Source organism: Onychostoma macrolepis, chromosome 16 (assembly GCF_012432095.1).
Source record: "Onychostoma macrolepis isolate SWU-2019 chromosome 16, ASM1243209v1, whole genome shotgun sequence".
NCBI classification, from domain to species: domain Eukaryota; kingdom Metazoa; phylum Chordata; class Actinopteri; order Cypriniformes; family Cyprinidae; genus Onychostoma; species Onychostoma macrolepis.
The window spans coordinates 25,658,618-25,673,672 of NC_081170.1; the positions used below are offsets into that span (position 1 = coordinate 25,658,618).

The following is a 15,055-nucleotide window of genomic DNA, read 5'->3' on the forward strand; positions in this document are numbered from 1 at the left end:
GGGAGGAAGTGTTTCAGCGCACCCCTGAAGACAATGAGGGAGGTCAGATACACAATGTTGTGGCATACTCGGTATACTAGAGCAGCTAAAGTGCAACCTATTGAGTGAAAATTCAAAATCAGAATCAAAATCCAATTTTTGTGTTAAACATTCATGTTAGTGTGATCAGGCCTGCCCAGAGGCTTTTGTTTGTTGTGGTACTTTAGAGCTAGAGTAAAGTGTGTACATGTGCATACCTTTGTCTGGAGCCCCAGGTCGCACAACCCTCATCGCTGTCACTGGAAGAGTCTTTGGACTGGTTACCAGGCAGAGCTGAGCTACTGTTTAAAGACATGGGTGACACAGATTGCATCCTTTCGGAGGGAGAGACTGGGACGGACTCCTCAGCCATGCCCTCTGATGCTGCGTAGCCGTGGTCTGCAAAACTCTCACTGCTGGCGACAGATGCTGTTTCCACTTCCTGCTCTGCCGTCTTCTCTGACACAGACTCATGTGCTGAATCCAGCCAGGCTGAGAATAGAGATAAAATGTCAATGTTATTTATGCCATAAAATGCAGAATAACTGAAAAACCAGTCCTTGAGGGGCTCTGCCCTGCAGATTTAAGACACCTGAGCAAGCTAATCAATTCAGAGATACAAAAAATTTACAGGCAGGTGAGTTTGATCATGGTTTGAGGTAAACTGTGCAGGGCAGTGGCCCTCCAGGACCAGATTTGAGGAACCCTGCTATAATGGGTCAGCATTTTAGATTGGGTCAATTACATAACATGCTTCATCAGTTCACCAGAATTAGTGCAATACACTCTGTTAAAGCGAGCATGTGGAAAGAATAGGATAAAAGGAAAAAGATGATAAAGCTACAGACACACACAAAAGATTCCAGACAGTCAATCACTATTTGTTATCAAAATCATTGCAATCATGCTGCAGTCCAGTGTTTGATTTTTTACTTCTAAAAAAACCCCTACGGTTATGGTCTCATTATACAATTTTGGACCCATGAAATAGACTTTAAGGATTGTGAAAGATTTCTCTTGTTACAAGACAAACTCTCTGATCTCTAGGAGTGTTACCATCAGCCAATTAAATGCTCCTACAAGCTGCCAATGGGACAAATGGGACTCAAGTAATGGCTACAATTTGTTTCGTACAGCCTGAGAAAAATAACAGCTGATGTTGCACAGTATGCCATGGCTTTAAGCAATGATTGCAAAGGACTCTTAAAAACCTCTCTTATGAGCCCAGGGAGAGAGAAAAAAATGTCCTTGACAGATCTCAAACTATATCTAGGGGAAAACCATTTAGAACCACTTAGCACCTAAAAGTTTTGGAAAGCCAAAATGTATCTGTTCTTTTAGGCCTAAACAAATCTGATCTGTATTTTGTTTCTTGTATATGAAAAAATGAGATGGCGAATAAAATCAGATGGAATGTGGGTCATGAATTAAAGCCAAACAAAACTCACTTTGCTCTTGAGAAACTGCTTGTGCCTATTCTTCAAACTGCTCTCTTTTTCTGCTGTTCCATCATGACTTTCTCTCTCATTCTCTAAACCCTAAAATCTCTCACATAATCATCTGTTATTACAATAAATGCAACTGCTTTTTTCAGGTTATTCATATCAGACAGAAGTGATGAAGGAGGATTTACTGAAGGACTCTCGGGATGAACTCTGGGTGTGTTGTGAGTGAATGTGTGTGTGTTCAGGTTTGGTAGTTAAGTTGACGAGAGGCCTGTTCCTGGATTCACTGTGACTCACAAGCTGTTTCCCAACCCTTTCCCAGCAGAGCTCATGTATACGCCAGATATAACCACAGAGAGAGTGTATGTGCATGCACGCACACACTCACTATCGATTAGTGGCACATGACATTTTGTGTCACGAGTAAACAAACAGTGTCACATCCAAAAATTAGACATTTTCCTGAAATCATAGCCACAATACTAAGTCTGATATTGTTGACTTGATTACATACACACCCATGCAAAGATCTCATCAACAGACCAACATGCAAAATGAAACAAACCACCTTACTTTGTGGAAACCACACAAGTAGATCTTCCCAGGTGACAAATCATTGCACAATAGTGGTGTTCCTCTGAACTCAATCTTTGGTTTATTTCCAGCACAATCTGACATTAGATGCATTCTTGCAACAGGAGCCATAAGTAGCACTTTATTAAAAATTCCTAAGAAATTAATAGCACATAGTGGTAAGTAGTGGCTTATTATAAACTGTAGTTATGTAATGTCAAGCAGTGAGGACTCACACTGACCACACTGTTTAAAAAATTTCTTAAAAATCGACCAAAGTCAGAATGAGCATCAAGGTTCATACGACATTTTTTTTTTTTGATCAGCTAATAAGCAGTGATTCATTAATACCTATGATACCTATGAGCCAACTTGGTTGAAGAACTTTGTTTTGTGAGCCAAAGGTTTTCAGATGTTTTTTTTTCCTGCTAAGTAATAATAATAATATAGTATGCCAAACAATTTATTTCTCAAGAATTCTATTGTTTTAAAAGGGATTCTTCATTATGAATGACAGTTGTATTACCCTGACATTTTAAGCTTGCCCACAAAATATCAAAATTAATTTTAACTCCTCCTCCAGCACCCCCCTATTTTAGCATGGGGACATAAATGACACCCAAATTCAGTATTTTGAATAAATAGAGCTGGACAAAAATGTGCAATGTCATTAACCAGTATGTCATTTATCATACCCCCTGGAGATATATCTAGCCATAGTTCCTTTACTCTATATGGAATTACTTCACTTATTGTTGAGTTAAAGCAGCTCCCTATTATTCTTCACAGGTGATGCATAGCATGCATCATGTAATGCTATAAACCTCCTAAATAATAATCCTGTGTGAAATGGGATAACAACCTTTACTCTAAGTGTAATCACCTCACAGCTGAAATCACGAGAAAAGCTAATTGTAATCTGAATTAAAAAAAAAAAAAAAACTTAGAAGGGCAGACACATCTCCTCAAATCATTTAATAAGAATAAGTCACACAGACCCCTAAAGCCAAAATCTGAAAAAGTTTTAGCTTGCTCTTGGGGGCAAATACATGAATTAAAACAGCATTTAGCACTTCATTCATGCTAATTAAAAGCTGAGTGTAAACAAAGACATTCTTTCTTGATTGTGTTCTTGTTTCCCTTCATAAATCTGTAGTTTTCCTACCTATAAATACAATTATAAACATGGTGGTATATGTAATGTTGTTTTAAACAAAACAGCACATACTTTTCCCTTCTGGAGAAACCAGCATGCAACAGCCTAAAACAAAACCTTTGCGCATGAGGTTTGGAAACTGTCATTGACTTGTGAACCTTACATCACATGCTTTAATATCCCTCAAACCATTTCCGAACATCAGTTTAAGCTCCTTAAACAATTGTAAATAAAGAGCAGCGCTCCAGGACTGATGCCTACGTAACTCTGACCATGCTGTACGGTTCCATTCCTTCATCTGACTTCTCAAGCTAATGAAATGCAATAGAAAACGGCGTATATTTACATAGAAATAAAAAAAGTTCTTGAACCTCACGTCTTCACTTGCTTTAAGCTTTAGGAAACTAAGCATAGGGGGAGCAACGAGAACAGTGTAGAAGACAGAAGCAAGTGAATAGAAACCCATCAGGGAGAGGAAGGTGAATAAAAGAAGGAAAAGGTGGAGAAAGGATGGACGTCAGTTCACCGGCGTCCAGAGCGCAGGGAGACAGGTGCACAGCAATAGACTGCAGAGGAAAAAGAGAGAGGGAAAAGCAAATGTTGCTTGATTATAATGCAATATTTAGTGTGCAGTTGTTTTAAAATCACTGTAACATTAAGCCATGGGAGGTGTACTTTTATAAAATGATAATAGTCAAATGTGTGTGCACAATCCACTCCCATACATAAACACAAATGCATACACAAGAAAAAAAAAAGACCATACACACGTAAAACACGTACAAGGTTTAGGAGTGACAACCACATTTAAATGTAGGAGTGAATCAGCTAAGTTATCATTCTGAGTTGCTCCAAAAATTGCAATGACTGGCAAAGTAGTAACCACAACATTTTGCTTGGCTACTAAAATTGGCTATAAAACAGAAACATTAACCTATTTAAGACGTTATTGTCTGACAATTACTACTAAACCATGTCAACAGATCCAGCATTTAAAAAGCGTGCTTTGTTATAATGCCAAATTAAAAGTCTTACTTTAAAGCACAGTTAAACCATTATTTAGAATCTTGTGTTGTGTTCTAAAGAAGTACACTTTGATGTGCTGACTAACTAATTATTTTTAGCTGGAGTGTGTTCTTGGCTAAAGGAATGCTGCACATACACAACAGGTAAGTTTTAGTCAACACTGAACACAAAAAATTGCTGCATTAACTGCTGACATGAAAAATTTTTATGTTAAAATCAGGAGAATGTAAGTACTATTTTATGTTAATCCATTTCTAGAATGTGTTAATGCACTGGATTTTGTGTTTACACTATGTGATATGCCAAGCATATTATTTAATATACAAAGCAAATGGCTACACACTAATATTTAGTAAGATTTTTAATTACATGCAATTGCATTACAATTACATACTTCTGCAATAACAGGTGCACTACAGGTACTGTATTTTTGCTTTTCTTCATCTAAGAAAGTACTGAAGAGAATGTAACATCAAGTGTTGGCCACAGAGAGCCCATCAACTGCCAGTGTGTCAGTAGAACTCAGCAGAAAAGCATGCCAAATATGTGTAAAAACATGGCAAACCTATCCAGTGAATGACTCATTTGTATCCAAACAGAAGTCCAATCTTTTTAATATGACTTCTTACAACACAAGCTGGATGAAGTGGTTTGCCATCATACCAGTCTCTCATCAGGCAGAGAAAACAGGAAATGATATGTGTTGGAATAAACCTTTTCTTCTGAACCTGTCATAGCGAGGACAGTGTGAACCATGAACTTATGGGAAATGAGTCACAGATCAGTATTTGCAGAATTACTATGTGCAGACTCACATATAGTTGAGAACTTCTGAGGACAGGGATATCTTTAACCATAAACACAGATTGAGAAGCTTAAAAATCAAAAGGAGGAAACCAGCTAAAAGGGAAAAAAGTATGGGACTACATTCAGGCAGCAGATCTGGAGAAGAAGAACTTAAAAGGATAGTTCACGCAAAAATGAATATTCTGTCATTAATTACTCCCCCTCATGTTGTTCCAAACCTGTAAGACCTTTGTTCATCTTCGGAATGGGAGGGTCAGAGAGCTCTCGGAATTCATCAAAAATATCTTAATTTGTGTTCCGAAGATGAACGGAGGTCTTACGGGTTTGGAACGACATGAGGGGGAGTAATTAATGACAATGTTCATTTTTGGGAGAACTACCCCTTACTACATAAAGAGACTGGGATTTTCTGGAGACCTACACTGAGGGGTGGTCTCTATGCAATTGTACAAGGCATCTTGGGAGTCCTCCTTAATAGAAGGGAAAGACAACTCATGCAATGGGCTTCCTCTTGGTTTTTCTAGCAAGTGATGGTTAACACCTGTGTATGTTCATAATACAATGAGTATGATTGGTTACAGGAAGGAATCTTTCTATATGTGGCACACTCTTATTCTATTGTTACATATTGCCTGTCTGTTTCTAAGATACAGCATTTTTTAGTCCAAGAACATTCAGCTCCAGTCAAGGAAAAACTCCCTGAACAGGGCTCCAAACTGCGACTAAAACGGTTGCATTTGCGACCAAAAATATGCGAGTGAAGTTTTTGGCAATATCGTTAACAATTCTCGTTTATAATCATTACTAATATGGCTTCTTGTTATCAAGATCTTTAGTCTATATGCTGAGTTCTGTAAATGCGTGAACTTCATATTAGCCTGTTTGCAGCGCACTTGCCGTCCAGTAATCACAATAAGCTTTGTGCTTTGTTACTTTTTAATAAACAAAGTATCAGCTTTAACATTCTGCCAAATTCATAACAAAATTCATAAAATAAATACGGTTTTGGCGCTCTTTAATGCGGCAGACGCAATCGCTTTAGCGCCTCAGTTCAAGCGGCAAGTGAACCCATTATATCTTTCTCTATTATAGTATGAAATGAATGTGAATTAATATCAAAAGGTAGCCTATTTTATAAGAGAGCCTACACTTATTGAAATGTCTCATGTAATCGCTCATTATGTGTCAAACTGTGGAACTGTTTGACACAACCAAAATTTGACAACATTTCTATAGGATGCATTGAGGAGGAGCCCAAACTAACACTGTAAAAAGCGATCAGTTGACTTTTCTTTAAGAAACCCAGGGCTCGCAAAATCGCGGGGCTATTGCATTTTCCAGTTGGGCTACCAAAATGTATCACTGCCCAGCGGGCTAACTTAAATACTGTGGGTCCTTAAAAACCTCTCAATTTACTTGTTTAAAACTTTTTATGGCCGTAAATTTTATACATGTTAAATGGTATACAGTAAGAAAAGTCTTAATTATAATTTCAAGAGGTCTTACAGTTGGGGATGGAAAGACAAGAACCGCGATACAGCTGTATTAAACTTCAAAAGGCAATGATGTCATTGAATAAATATGAGTTTGGTGTAGGGAATATTAACAATTCCCGCCCATTTGGAGCTGGCTCCAACCTCCGTTTATACCTATCTCGGAGAAGCCGCTATATTTGCTCCTAAAGCGCCAACTTAATGCATAATTAAAGAAATACATTAAGTGAACTTGACAATTCTGAGTTACACTGATAAGTAACAGTTTGAAAATGTGTTGTTCACTTTTTATTTTAAGTTGGACCAACTTAAATTTATTAAATTGCAATTACTTAAAAGTTCTTATGGTCCATGATATTGGTACAGATTATGTGTAATAAACAATTCTTTGTGACTGTATATTTCAAGTTGGAAAAGACGTTTAGTTCCCACTTTAAGTGAACCATAGTTCCCAGGTCATGTACAAGATGGATTAAAATGCTGATAAAGTCAAGAAAAGAGTAGACAAACACATGACTGTATGACTGAAATGTCAAAATGTTAAAAAAACAAATAAATAAAACGCGTTTATTCTGTGGCACCTAAAAGAATAATTTGGCGCCTAAGTTTTTTCTTATAGGAGCCAATGGCTCCTTACTCAATTTTTTTGTCTGGAGCCCTGCTGAATGTTTTTGCACCCGCTTGACTAACCCACCTAATTATAATACTGGGCTAATTACCAAACACTTCAATGAATAAACAAACTGTGGGTTAGTTTTAGGATGAAAACAAAGACATTAAACCAGGACCTCTTTCCAGTAATGCTTTTACAATATTCAAACGACATTTCCTGCAGTTCCTCAGAAAACTATGCAGAATCAAAACTGTAATTCCCCTGAATATTCCTAAGAAAAATAAAAATTAAACATGCTGTTTGCTTAAGCATTGAGATCCTGTGTTGCATAAGGGTAAATACTCAATAGTCTATGTGCAAACAGGAAGAAGAGGACATATAGTTGATCACTGGCCACACAGCAAACAGTGAAGTATGGCAGTGACCGCATCATATTGTAGCTTGCTTTCGTCATCAGCGAGTGGACGTGTTGTTAAATAGAAGAATGACTTTGTAGAAAGTTCATCGCTAGGACCCAAACAAAAGATTAAATTATAACTGGAGGGACTGAAGAACACGAAGGTGAATGTCCTAAAATGGCCCAGTAAAAGCCACGATTTTCATCCAAATAAAAATCTGTGGCTCTTCTGAACACTGTGCTGTATAAAAGAGAATACACCTAAACACTGCAAATCCGATATGTACCCCCAAAAGAATTACCACATATTACAATAAGTAAGTTTACATGTGAGCTACATCTGTGTTTGAATAAAGATGTACTTTTGTCTTTTGGATCACACGCATAATGACAAGGCCATCTTTTGGTCTGATTTGTTTGTCTGTTGTGCAATCTGGGATGAATGAACTGAATATAAAAATGTTGTGGCAGGTATAATTGTATACTTTTTTGGCGCCTGAAAATCAATAATTGATTGATTGATGTTTAACCATTTGACAGCACTAGTTTTTTTTGTTTTTGTTTTTGGTGTGCATTTGTTAACTTTTGTTGTATTTTGGGACAACCACCGTTACAACATGTATACATGCTGGACAAAACAGAGCTACAATCGATAGGTCTGTTAGTCCAACTTCACAAAATATGGACTGATATGGTTTCGGTCAGACTAAATTGTTTGTTACATTTAAAAGCAAAAATGTTTTATTCAAACTAAAATTGAATGTTCAAAGTACATGTAAACACACTGAGTAGGGTGTGGGGATTGAATACTACTGCAAACAACGTCACATTTAAGTAATCAATCAGCTTCAGCTTTTTTAAGGAACAAAACGCAAATGTTCGGAGATTAGGGTAAGGGTTTTGTGATGCACTGTATGTATTATCAATGCTATAGACAAAGCACAACTGCAGAGACTGAGGTAGTCAGCTTATGAATCATCTCGATGTACTGGAATAAATTGAGGAGTAGGAACAACATGAGTGGTGTTACATCAGTACTGGTGTGGCGTCTAAATGTTTACTCATTATCTTGTCCTGCTCCTGTGGAGGTTACCTTGAAGCTAGCATGTGTTTAAAGAGAAATAATACATGTGGGGTGTTTTGAGAGGAGTTCAGTAAGTAATATATCAGCCTCAGTAATGGCAGTTCAGCAGCTAACAGAAGAAAATCTCCATTCAGTTACTGCAGGATATGTGTCCACTCGCACTGCCATGATGCACAATGAATCTACAATAAAGCCAAAGCAATATAAATACCATGAACACCATATGTCACCATTATATATATATCAATTTCCCTGCTGCCGGCAAATGGTAGCTAAGAGCCAAAAAATACATAAATAAATAAATAAAAGAGAAAGAAAACGTTTGTCAAGTATGAGAGAATAATGTCAACTTTCAACATCTGCAAACTTTCTATAATTTAAATAAAAATCACTAAATCATCTAAATTTTGGTGATTTATGACCTCAGTCATGAAGCAGTGTAGAACTGTTTGTACCAAGGCCGCAGTTTGGAGGTTTTCATCTTTAGATTAGAGGGTCATTTTCTTAACAGTAAATTCATATTGATTGTAATCTATGTGCAGGAAAGATTTAAAACAAGTATAAATGTACTACTCCCCTCCTGTTATCTAAATGAAAGCTATAATAAAGATTTTTACCAGTAAAGATAAAAAACAAAACTCCTGCTATGAGTGAAAAGGAAATGGAAGTGGACATGAATTACATGAATCTACTTTGTTAAATGTTTTTACTTTATTTATTTATTCTTTGTTTTGTTTTGTTTTGTTTTTTTGCAATATCTGCAGTACTGGTAAAAAGGTGAAATACCTACAGTATATGGAGGAAAAAGAAAAGTTCATATTGACAGATAGAAAAGCCATCATTAAAATAGGCTGTTGCGTGCTGTTATTGTCCAATCAATGTTATTATCCTCATGAATATGCAAATTTATGATGGTATAAATGTCAAAAAATTCAAAATTGGAAACCTGACCAGCCAAGATTTATTACTAACCATGGGTAAAATATGAGCAGTTTGAAACATGCAACAAGATAACCTAGGAGTGTGAAAAGCTGAGACCTCAGCTAACAGATACAGTATGTATTACATATTGATCCATCATAGAGTTTGACCTGTATCATCTTCTGGACTTAGAACAGTTCTATATTTATACTAGCTTTCTCATCACCAGGTCCTCTTTCACAGGTGCAGATAAATCTTATTCCCATAACTGGCTTCTGAGGAGACAGTGAGCACACTGAGATCAATAAATGGCATCTCACACCCTCTCTATTCTCCTTTTAGCTTTTACACTGAAATTTTGTCGATTTTATCAAAGTATGCGAACAATGCTTGGTAAGAGTTTTCCAAAAGCACAGTTCTTTAATGTTAAAAGTGTTTGGCTTGTTCTTTTTTATTTTTCCCAGCATGCAGAAACAGAGCCATCTATATACTGTTCTACATTGAAAAGCTCTGCTCTCTGTAGTTCACCCCATCCAAAAAAAAAAAAAAAAAACAGCAGTGTAGATCAAAGCTTTGGGTTTCATCTCTTATTAATTGAAATGTTCAGAAGAGTTGACAGAGTATTGAAATGGTGCCTCTCCTGGCACATGAAAAACAGGTGTGTCCTCACCTGCTGTCATCTTTGATTACACCTCTTCCTAATTAAGGGTGGAATCAATTACTTTAAAGGTGATGTTTCAGGAAAAGGTTTCTTTATTCCAAATAACCATAATACTTCTGTGTAAACCTCTCTTTGTTCTGGAAAGAGCAGATAACAGGTGAAAACAGTGAGTGATAAACTGAAGAACATGGGTTGGTCATGTCACTGCCTGAGTTATTTTAATATCACTGAGATACTATTGTAGTTTTTGATTAGTATTTTCGGGATTTTGAATTTTTTATTATTATATTTCCTGATTTATGTTTTCATTTTACAACCCGAATTCCGGAAATGTTCGGACAGTGTTCGGACAATGTTGCTCTAAAACATTTACATACCTTTCAGCAATCATAGTGCCTTCCAAAACATGCAAGCTGCCCATACCGTCTACACTTATGCACCCCCATACCATCAGAGATGCTGGCTTTTGACCTTTATGCTGATGACACGCTGGAAGGTCTCCATCCTCTTTAGCCCGGAGGACACGGCGTCCATGATTTCCAACAAGAATATCAAATTTGGACTCATCTGACCATAGAACACTTTTCCACTTTGAAACAGTCTATTTTAAATGAGCCTTGGCCCACAGGACACGATGACGCTTCTGGACCATGTTCACATATGGCTTCCTTTTTGCATGATAGAGCTTTAGTTGGCATCTGCAGATGGCATGGCAGATTGTGTTTACCGACAGTGGTTTCTGGAAGTATTCCTGGGCCCATTTAGTAATGTCAATGACAGAATCATGCCGATGAGTGATGCAGTGTCGTCTGAGGGCCCGAAGACCACGGGCATCCAACAAAGGTCTTCGGCCTTGTCCCTTACGCACAGAGATTTCTCCAGTTTCTCTGAATCTTTTGATGATGTTATGCACTGTAGATGATGAGATTTTCAAAGCCTTTGCAATTTGAAGTTGAGGAACATTGTTTTTAAAGTATTCCACAATCGTTTTATGAACTCTTTCACAGATTGGAGAGCCTCTGCCCATCTTTACTTCTGAGAGACATCTCTTTTATAGCTAATCTTGTTACGGACCTGATGTCAATTAACTTAATTAGTTGCTAGATGTTCTCCCAACTGAATCTTTTCAAAATGTCTTGCTTTTTCAGCCTTTTGTTGCCCCTTTGCCAACTTTTTTGAGACCTGTAGCAAGCATCAAATTTGAAATGAGCTCATTTAGTGGATAAAAGTGTAGAATTTCTCCTTTTAAACATGTGTTATGTTCTCTATGTTCTATTGTGAATAAAATATTGGCTCATCTGATTTGAAAGTATTTTAGTTTTCATTTTATTCATATTTAAAAAAACGTCCCAACATTTCCGGAGTTCGGGTTGTAAAGTAAAAGTTTTAGTATGTTTTGTGTTTATGTCATTTTTATAATTTTCTTATATTTTATTTTGTATATATATATATATATATATATATATATATATTTATTTATTTTAATTTAATGTTTAATTTATTTTAAGTAAAGTTTTTACACATACATTTAGTGCATGTGTACAGACTAACTGCACTATTTCTCTCCAGAAGTTATTTCTTAAGGCCCTCACACACATGCTTGTCAGTGTGGGTGTCTATTGTTGTTGTGGTCAACTGGATTGTTGTTGTTGTTGAATCTCTTCCATTTCTTTTTCAACAGTGAAACAACAGCCTGAGTCATTCTTGACAAATTGTGGAACACCTTATTAGTGCAAAAAAATAAATACTGTGAAGCTGCTTTGAAACAATCTCTATAAAGCACTATAAAAACATTATGTATAAAGCACTATTAAAATTAAGGTGACATGACTTGATACGAATGCACACGTGTGACCTGAGTGTGTAGAGTACACAAGGTTAGAAAAATCTGAGCTGCCACATACAGTACATGCGCAATATGCTAATATATGCAATATGCTCTCGCCCTAGTGTATGCATAAAAACAAAGTATACTTTGAGCTTTATTTGTACATTGGAAACTGTTCACTGTGTATTACCAGGAACATTTTAGCCGAGGGTGATATTTTATGCTTTTAGAAATCAGTGATGCGTTATAAAGTTGGCTTGGAACTGAAAATGAAAACTTGATATACTGGTCTTGTTTACCTGTTGTCTCCCCTCTCTCACTCCAGATTCAATATTAAACTGATTTAGTGAGGGAAAGTAGTGAAAGAGATGGTGGGTTGATGTAAAACTCAGCTTTTAGACATACAGCTTCTGGCGCCAATTTAACATTATTTTTCCTTTACAAGTCATGTGTTGAACAGGAACTCATTGTCAAAATGCCAGCAAATCAGCACAGCACAGAAAATTTGCCAGTATAAAGAGCTGTAACAACGTTGCAAAAGTTATGGCTAATACTGTGGCTTGTTTATGTTTACTGTGCTGCAATTTATAACAAAAAATGTTATCATTTCATGGATTTCGCTACAAAAAGATATACATTACCTATTCCACTATTACGGTTATTCTCCATCTCTTCCATTTTTAGCTCCATCTCTAGCTCTGGGTCTTCTGCCATTTGATCCTCTGAACTTGGACCTGGCTCTTGAGGAGGTTCTTTTGGAGTCTGAGGAGCTGCTTCTTTCTTGTGTTCAGGTTTAAGTTCAGGTTTAAATTCAGGTTTAAGTTCAGGTTCAGGTTCAGGTTTAGGTTCAGGTTCTGGTTCAGGTTCTGGTGTATATGTGGTGTATGCAGCTATCACATGAACCTGATGTGTTACAGGTTCTTCAGCTAGACTACTGCTGCTGGATCCCGCAGCTACATCACTGCTGGAGCTACTACAGATGGACCTGGCCGGCTCTGAATCCTCAATACTATGGCTCAGATCAGAATCATCGGCAGGAGTTGAGGCTCTGGGAGCTGGCAGCAGGGTCTTTTCAACTGGCACCGGGATGCAGAGAGCCCGCACAGATGCTGTAGGCACAGAAGTGGAAATAACTGGTTCGGGCGACGGTGTGGGTGGAGGTGCTGGAGCCTTCCGCTTCTTAAGATGGTTGTGTGAGGATGGAGAGCTGAGGTTTATCTATAGAGGAAGACAGAGGACAAATATAAACGTTTGAATATTCAGGACTTCTGGGTGGTTCAGGGGTGTTGCTATGCAGTTACTAAGTACTGAGTGTTTTTTACTGGTATGTGGTTACTAGAATGTGCATGTTTACATGGGAAATGCTTACTTGAGTAAAAGCAATCTATGGGCCAGATTTACTAACAGGTTGCGCCAGCACGAACTGTCTTTTGGCGATAAAATAGTACTGTCAGGATTTACTAAGGACGTGCAGTGAAGAATTAGCTCTGAAAAAGCGCTAAAACTTATTTTTGCACCAGACCTTATTGAATATGCATTTGTAGGAGTTTCCCTTTCAGACACAAAATTTATGGGAGGAGAGTATTAAAATTAATCACACAATGCGATTTACCAATGTTTGCGCTTGTCAAATTACTGGTATTTGCGCCATTATTTAACGCCCCAAAAAAGCATGTCTTTAACTATTTTGCATTTGAAATGGCTGCAATTGAGGAGACACCGCAGAGAACAGTGAGCGCGTGGTAGAAGGGAGAGCATTTTTTCCACACATATTAATTTATTTGGAATGCCAGAAGAACACATTATACGAATCTGAACATATCCTTACACTAATTTACGCTGTGCTTGGTATATTGCATTGGTCATTATAGAATTAAGATTTTGTTTCTGTGTTCTTTAATTTGCGCGTTGTCAGTAAATCACGCGCAGAAATTACCACGCCCATCGGTGAGGTTTTGGAACTGCGCTCTCGCACTAATTTACCCTGTTTAGTAAATCTGGCCCTATGTGTCTATGTTGTTTTAATGTAAGCATATCACACTTGGCCATATTACAAGCCAGGTGTAAACACACACCAGGGCACACTGTGATCAGATCACTGAAACATAAATTTTTGGTGGTCTGGGAATGGATTATACATTGCTGTTCAAACGTTTGTGGTCAATAAATTATTGGATTATTTTAATGGGTTATACTTGGAAACTGGTTTCTCCCCAAAGAGAGCACTTTAAAATATATCTCCCTTTTCTTCCCAAGTATTTCCCATTAGGTGTAAGGTGTAAATGAGAAAAGTATTAACACACCACTTCTTAACAAAATCCTAAATCATAAGTATGGACCATAACAACAGTGATGCTTCCATGAACAAGCACCACTTTCCACTTCTATTAACAAGCCATATTTTACAAAGATGTAAAATTAAGTTCCTTTGGATGCAATATTCGATCAGAGAACCACATATAGTAGAATAAAAGTTGAACAGTGATAACTCCCCAGTGTGACAACAGCATAAGGGCCTCTCAGCTTACTAATTTACTGTAAATTTGCATCATTAAGGGTGAATCACAGCCCTGCAGCACACAGATGTAATCAAATTTCTGTGAAATTCAGAAATATGTCTGAGGGGACAAACTAATGTAATAAACTCTTGTGGTATGTAAGTTTTCAAAGACAAAGCAGTACAGATCAAAGTAAAAAGGAGCCACTGTCCTTTAAAAGGTAATTTTCTGCCTTTTCAGCCTTTAATAAATTTTCTGCCGTTTCTGTATCAGTTTGCATTGTACTTATTGGTTAAAACAGCTTTGTCCCGTGCTAAATGTTGGTAAGGACATACAAAAGCAAATTCAGACAAGTATTTAAGAATCAAATAGCTGCAAACAGTACAGTTTATCTGTTTAAAGAAAAACATGCTGTACTGTACATGAATCAGCTTGCTTTGGCGTGTTGAGATAGCAGCAGCCAGTCTGACAGACTCAATTCCATGTATGAACCATGAAACAAGAACAAGCTATGCTGTAAATAAACAAGCCTAGG

General features: G+C 37.2%; 1 protein-coding gene across 8 annotated transcripts in view; it reads right to left on the bottom strand.

Annotated features, from left to right (window-relative positions):
* The window catches only part of cobl (cordon-bleu WH2 repeat protein), a 95,082-nt gene that overhangs the window by 8,512 nt on the left and 71,515 nt on the right, over positions 1-15,055 (bottom strand). For all 8 annotated transcript variants that reach the window (XM_058745900.1, XM_058745906.1, XM_058745905.1 and 5 more), the window contains 2 exons: positions 12,664-13,240; positions 237-510 (listed from right to left, as the gene is read on the bottom strand). In XM_058745900.1, coding sequence (XP_058601883.1) covers positions 237-510; positions 12,664-13,240 — 851 coding nt within the window. The remainder of the gene's footprint in view (positions 1-236; positions 511-12,663; positions 13,241-15,055) is intronic.